This window comes from Arachis hypogaea, chromosome 16 (genome assembly GCF_003086295.3).
Source record: "Arachis hypogaea cultivar Tifrunner chromosome 16, arahy.Tifrunner.gnm2.J5K5, whole genome shotgun sequence".
In the NCBI taxonomy this organism is placed as follows: Eukaryota; Viridiplantae; Streptophyta; class Magnoliopsida; order Fabales; family Fabaceae; genus Arachis; species Arachis hypogaea.
Window position 1 is genome coordinate 98,073,111 of NC_092051.1, and position 6,431 is coordinate 98,079,541.

The 6,431-nt window shown below is 41.9% G+C and overlaps 1 protein-coding gene across 1 annotated transcript; it reads right to left on the reverse strand.

The window, feature by feature from the left end:
- Window positions 1-1,927: 1,927 nt before the first annotated feature.
- Window positions 1,928-5,518, reverse strand: LOC140180156 (uncharacterized). Its single transcript, XM_072220577.1, has 2 exons — window positions 3,245-5,518; window positions 1,928-2,983 (listed from the first exon to the last, which is right to left on the reverse strand). The coding sequence occupies exons 1-2, from the start codon at window positions 5,516-5,518 to the stop codon at window positions 1,928-1,930; spliced, it is 3,330 nt and encodes a 1,109-aa protein (XP_072076678.1).
- Window positions 5,519-6,431: the final 913 nt, after the last annotated feature.

Consider the following 6,431-nt stretch of genomic DNA (forward strand, 5'->3'; position numbering starts at 1 on the left):
TAGTTTGTTTTGTTTGAACTTTGTTGAATTTGACTTGTTTGAATTTTGAATGTGATGCTTTTTATAAAAGCTATTTGATATTTGCCGGAAAGTGTTCCGAGCTTATTGCTATCTTTGTTGCTGTGGTTATCTGATGATGGCAGGTTGTAGGTTAGACATATATTAGGCTTTGTCTGAGCTGTATTTGATAGGGTTATATTTGATCGACAATACTAGTCGTATAGTTATTTGATAAAGAAGATGATATTTGTCTCCTATATATTCGGAGTTTTTATGAACCTTTTGAATACAAAGGTGCAGGTAGGCTAGCCTCGTTAAAACCTCTCCAAGCAAAACCCTTTGGGATAAAATCTTGGCAGTAGGAAAAAGAGTACAAGCCTGTCCCTGTCTTTTAACTATAAAATTTCTTTAAGGAAGACACATTCCATGTACTAGGCATGAGTTTACCATCTAATGATTCTAGCTTGTATGCTCCTTGACCGAGTACGTTTGATACTCGGTATGGACCGTCCCAATTGGCTGCGAGCTTTCCATGTGTTGGTGGTTTCCGAGCAGTTTCGGTCTTGCGGAGGACTAAGTCTCCTTTGACGAATGATCTGCTTTTGACCGACTTGTTGTACTGTCGAGCAATTACTTGCTGCGCCGCGCGTTGCTTCAAGGCGGCGATGTCTCTGATTTCTTCAATGATGTCGAGCTCGGATTTCCGAGCTTCGTCTTGGTTGTCCATGTAAGTTCGGATTGAGTTCTGGGAGATCTCTAGGGGGATCATGGCTTCCGATCCATATACCAGTCTGAATGGCGTTTCTTTTGTTGATCTTTGTGGGGTGGTGTTGTATCCCCAAAGGACTTCAGGTATTAGTTCGGCCCAGAGTCCTTTGGCGTCATCTAGTTTCTTTTTTAGTGCATGCAGGATGACCTTATTTGCAGCCTCAGCTAGTCCGTTCGTTTGAGGGTGTTCAACGGAGGCGAAGTGTTGGTTTATTTTGAGATTCTGCAAGAAAGATTGAAACTTTTGGTCGGCAAACTGGCGACCGTTGTCAGTTGTGATATGTTGAGGTATGCCAAATCGGCAAATTATGTTTTTCCAAACGAAAGAAATAATTTGTTGAGATGTTATTCTTGCTAAAGGTTGGGCTTCCACCCATTTGGAGAAATAATCAATGCCGACGATAAGAAATTTTACCTGGTCCGGTGCCGTAGGAAACGGCCCGAGTATATCCAAACCCCATTGGTTAAATGGCCAGCTGATTTCTGAATGATGCATTTGCTCGGCAGGTATGTGTATCAATGGTGCGTGTCTTTGGCAATTCTGGCATGTCCTGATTTTTTGTTGGCTGTCCTGTTTCAATGTCGGCCAGAAGAATCCAGCTCGGAGGATTTTTGATGCTAGGCTCCGAGCTCCTGTATGTGTGCCACAGATTCCTTCATGTGCTTCTGCTAATGCTATGTCAGCTTCTGGCTTGTTGAGGCATTTTAGTAGGGGGCGAGTATATCCACGTCGATATAATGTTCCGTTGAGTATTGTGAAGGAAGATGCTTGCCGTCGGAACTTTTTATCGTTCTCGACCCCTTCTGGTATATTACCTGTTTGTAAATAGTGTATAAAGTCGTCCCTCCAATCTTTTACCTGTGTAACACTTAACACATTTGTCAGAGTAACAGTGGGTGATGTTATTGTGAATTGTTGCAGTGTGGATAACTCGGATTGTGTGCTGCCGAGCTTTGATAAGATATCTGCCCTTTGATTTTGTTCGCGTGGTATATGTTCTATTTCAAATTTGACAAATTTTTTTAATAATTTTTTGACTAATAGCAGGTATTTAGAGAGTAGAGGATCTTTTACCTGGAAAAGGTCGTTTACCTGCTGTACTACTAACAAAGAATCACAATATACCTTGATCGTCGAGATTTGGAGATCTAAACAGAGTCAGAGTCCAGCGAGCAGTGCTTCATACTCGGATTGGTTATTGCTGGCTTTGAAAGCTAAGTGTATTGAGTGTTCAAGTATGAATCCGTCCTCGGCTTCCAGGCGTATTCCTGCTCCACAACCCCCATTATTGGAAGATCCATCCACATATAAGATCCATTGTTTTGCATGATCTTCCTCAGATGGTGTAGTAAACTCGGCGATGAAATCTGCTAAAAATTGTGACTTGATCGGTCCTCTGGATTGGTATCTGATATCGAACTCAGACAGTTCGACTGCCCACTTTATGAGTCGTCCTGCGATTTCTGGTTTGTGTAACACTTGTCTTAGTGGGTGATCTGTTCTGACGTAGATAACGTGGCTCTGGAAGTAAGGTCGGAGACGTCGTGCCGAGAATATTAGTGCCAGTGCGAGCTTCTCAATCCTTGGGTAATTGAGCTCGGCATGTTGGAGAGTTTTGCTGACGAAGTATATCGGATGTTGCACTTTGTTTCTCTCTGATACAAGGGCCGAGCTTATCGCCCAATCAGTGACTGACAGATATAGAAATAAGTCCTCCCCTTGTAGGGGTTTTTGTAAAATTGGCGGTTGTGAGAGAGTTGTTTTTAATTTGGAAAATGCTTTCTCACAATCGTCGTTCCATTCAAATCTGTTTTTCTTTTTAATTGTTTGGAAAAAAGGAATAGAAGTTGAAGCTAAACAGGGAACAAATCTGGAAAGTGCGGCAAGGCGTCCTGTGAGACGCTGAACTTCTTTTACTGTTTTGGGGCTGGCCATGTCCAACACTGCTCGGCATTTGTCTGGGTTTGCCTCTATTCCCCTGCACGTTAGTAAAAAACCTAAAAACTTACCCCCTTGAACGGCGAAGGCACATTTCTCGGGGTTGAGGCGCATGTTGTACTGGCGGATCTGGCCGAATATTTCTGTAAGGTCGCTGATGTGATTATGTCCGGTTTTTGTTTTGGCGACCATATCATCGACATAAACTTCGATGTTTCTGCCGATTTGTTTGGCGAACACTTTATCCATAAGGCGTTGATAAGTTGCACCTGCGTTCTTTAATCCAAATGGCATAACTTTATAACAATAGTTACCGAAATCAGTGATAAAAGCTGTTTTATCTTTATCGGAGGGGTGCATGAGTATTTGATTATACCCTGAATACGCATCCATAAAACTTAAAGTAGCGTAACCTGATGCATTGTCTACTAAAGAGTCTATGGATGGTAGGGGGTAAGAATCCTTGGGGCATGCCTTGTTTAAATCGGTGAAATCGACGCACATGCGCCACTTACCGTTTTGTTTCCTTACCATTACCACATTGGCTAGCCATGTAGTGAATCTGATCTCTTTGATAAATTCAGCGTTGATGAGTTTTTGTGTTTCTTCTAGTGACGCTCTCCTCTTTTCTTCGCCGAGTTTTCGTTTCTTCTGCTGTACTGGTCGGACTGCCGAGTTTATTGCTAGTTTATGAGTGATAATTTGTGGATCAATGCCGGGCATGTCTGCAGGTTTCCAGGCAAAAAGCTCGGCGTTTTCTTGTAGAAACGTTTTTATGGCCTGTAACTCAGTTGGGTTGATTGATGTACCTACATATGTAAATTTTTTAGGGTCATTATTAAAATACACTTTTTGCAGGTCATCGGATGGTTTTGGTCGCTCGAGAAAATCGGCTCTTGGGTCGAGGTCAGCTAGTGTGTCTTTGTTTTGCTTGAGTTCGACATTGTTGACTTGTTGTGTTGAGCGGTTTTGGAACTTCATGCTGGTGTTATAACACTGTCGGGCCTCTTTATGATCTCCATGGATTGTTGCAACCTGATCATCCTGCAATGGAAACTTTACACAGAGATGGACGGTAGAGACAATGGCGCCGAACTTATTTAAAAAAGGTCGGCCAAGGATAAGGTTATATGGACTGAAACAGTCAACTACTAGATATTGAATATCATTAGTTTTTGAAAGAGGATGCTCACCCAGTGTGGTTTGTAACCACACTGAACCGAGTATTGGAACGCGTTCTCCCGAGAATCCGACTAAGTCTCCTCCTGTGGACTGTAGCATGTTGTCGCTGAGCTTCATCTTTTGAAATGTTGAGTAAAACAGAACATCGGCACTGCTCCCGGGATCCAAGAGTACTTTTTTCACTAATAGATCCCCTAGCTGGAGGGTGATTACCACAGGGTCGTCCAAATTTTGTATGTTGGAGTTAAAGTCGGCCTGTGTGAAGGTGACCTCTGGTTGTGAGTTATTGATTGCTGTATCTTGCTTTGGTCCTTCTACTGAGCATATTGCTCTGAATGACCTTTTCCTTGCTGAGTTTGAGTATCCCCCACTTGCGTATCCTCCTGAAATACAATTGATTATACCTCGTGGTCTTTCATATTGGTTTGAGGATGCCTTCTCTTTTCCTCGGTGTTGTTCAGAGAGGTCGTTTGTTGTGGAACTGGGGCCACGTTTTTGGATGTGACCACCAATGTATTTGTCTAGGTGGCCTTTTCTTGCTAGTCGTTCTAAGAGATCTTTGGCGACCACACAATCATCGGTATTGTGGCCGTGTTTTTGGTGGAAAGCGCAGTACTTTGATTTGTCTACATGCCTTGCATCCTGGTATGTGCCGGCCTTTCTTGGTGGCTTGATTAATTTGGAGTTCAAGATCTCCTTGATTATGTCTTCCCTTTTAGTGTTAAACTGCGTATAAGAATCAAATCGAGGTGTTAGTTTAAAACTTTTCTTAGTGGTTGAGTTCTTATCTTCTTCGCGGAAGTGTGACTTGTCAGATTTCCGAGCTTGTCGGAGTTCCTCGATGTCAATTTGTCCTTTTGCTTTCTCTCGAAATTCTGCTAGAGTCTTCGGTTTTGCCACTGCGATCGTCTCCTGGAATTTCCCGGGTCGGAGGCCGCTTTTAATTGCATGCAGATGGACCTCGGGGTGGAGATCTGGTATGCTGATTGCGATTTTGGTAAAACGAGTCATATAGTCCTTTAGGCTTTCGTTTGGTCCTTGCTTGATGGTGTTCAGGTAATCAGAGTCGTGCAAGTATATTGCAGATCCGGCGAAATGTTCTTCAAATAACTTCGCCAGCTGATGAAAGCGTGAAATGGAACCTGCAGGCAAAGCACACAACCAATCAAGTGCAGGACCGTCTAAATAATTCGGAAAACAACGACATAAGACTGTATCTGATGCACCATTGACGATCATTATTGATCGGAATTTCTTTATGAACTTCCTCGGATCTCCGAGTCCATCATAAGGCGTGAGGGTCAACGGCAGAGTGAACCTCTTCGGCAGTTCGAAGTTCATTACTTCTTCTGTAAAGGGGCCTACAAGGTCCTCGGATTCTTCTTTCTCGTCATCGGGCTGCTGCTCTTCATGTTGAGCGGTTTCCGAAACATGAGTCGGTTGGGATTGATGTTCCTCGTCTTCCGCCTGTTGGCGGTGAGCATCATTGTGTTCAATCCGAGCATGATTTAGTTCAGCAATTTGAGCAGACATTATTTGGTTTTCGTCAGCCATCCGTTGATTAGCTTGTTGTAGCTCAGCTACCATTCGCATGAGTTCGGACAGTGACGGAGGCGGTACGTCAGCCATTGATGCAGATGGAAGTGATGGGACCAAAAGAAAAAATATGATTTCCTCGGCCCCACGGTGGGCGCCAATTGATCTTGCCTGGGAAATAGGTCGGCTTCCACTCCTCGAGGTTAGCCGAGCTATGTGCTGCGAGGTTGGGCGTCCGCTCCTCAGAGTCCGAGCTCTTTATGTTTGTTGTAGATGTGAAGGTACGAGCAATACAAAGGGAGTAGGTTGTACCTGCAAAGGCACTCCAATGCTTAAGTCAGTTATGGTGTTAAGTTCAGGAGAAAGATATCAAAAAAGACATTTTACCTTCCTTTTATAGAAATATGTTCGTCCGTTACATTGTAGGTGATAAAATCGGTTTCGTAACCGATTTTATCTTTCCGTTTGGGACGTCGGTTATGGTAATATTAACGCCACCGAGTTATAGCTCATAAGGGCCGAGCAATAACGGCAAAATGTCGAGTTATGGTGATGGTCAGTAATGGTTATGGGGCCGAGTTATAGCTTGTATTAATGGTGACCATATCAATACTTATATAAAATTTTAAAATTAAAAATTAAAAAATTTATTTATTATGTCTATGTTTATTATGAATTTTTTATTTTAAAATTATTTTATTTTAAAATATTATATGAAATTTTAAGGAATTTAAAAAAAATATTTTTCGTTATAAACATATTTATTATAATTTTTTTAATTTCTAAAAGCTGTTTTACCAAACACAATTGGAATTTTTTTTAAATTATAAAATAAAAAAAAATTATTATTTCCCCAAACATAATTTTTGGACTTTAATTCTCTAAATACAATTTTTTTTTTTGGCATTTAAGCAAGTTCGCCGGACCCCAACGAACCCTATAAAAATTGCCAAGTTCGGTAAGCCTGACGAACTCTATAAAAACTCCACTCATGTTTTTTTAAAAC

Bases quoted from the DNA above. Each gene is read 5' to 3' on its own strand.
- LOC140180156 (XM_072220577.1), bottom strand. From the start codon at position 5,518: ATGGCTGACGTACCGCCTCCGTCACTGTCCGAACTCATGCGAATGGTA. The intron at 2,984-3,244 runs GTAATGGTAAGG...TTTGGATTAAAG, and splicing joins CTACATGGCTAGCCAATGTG to AACGCAGGTGCAACTTATCA.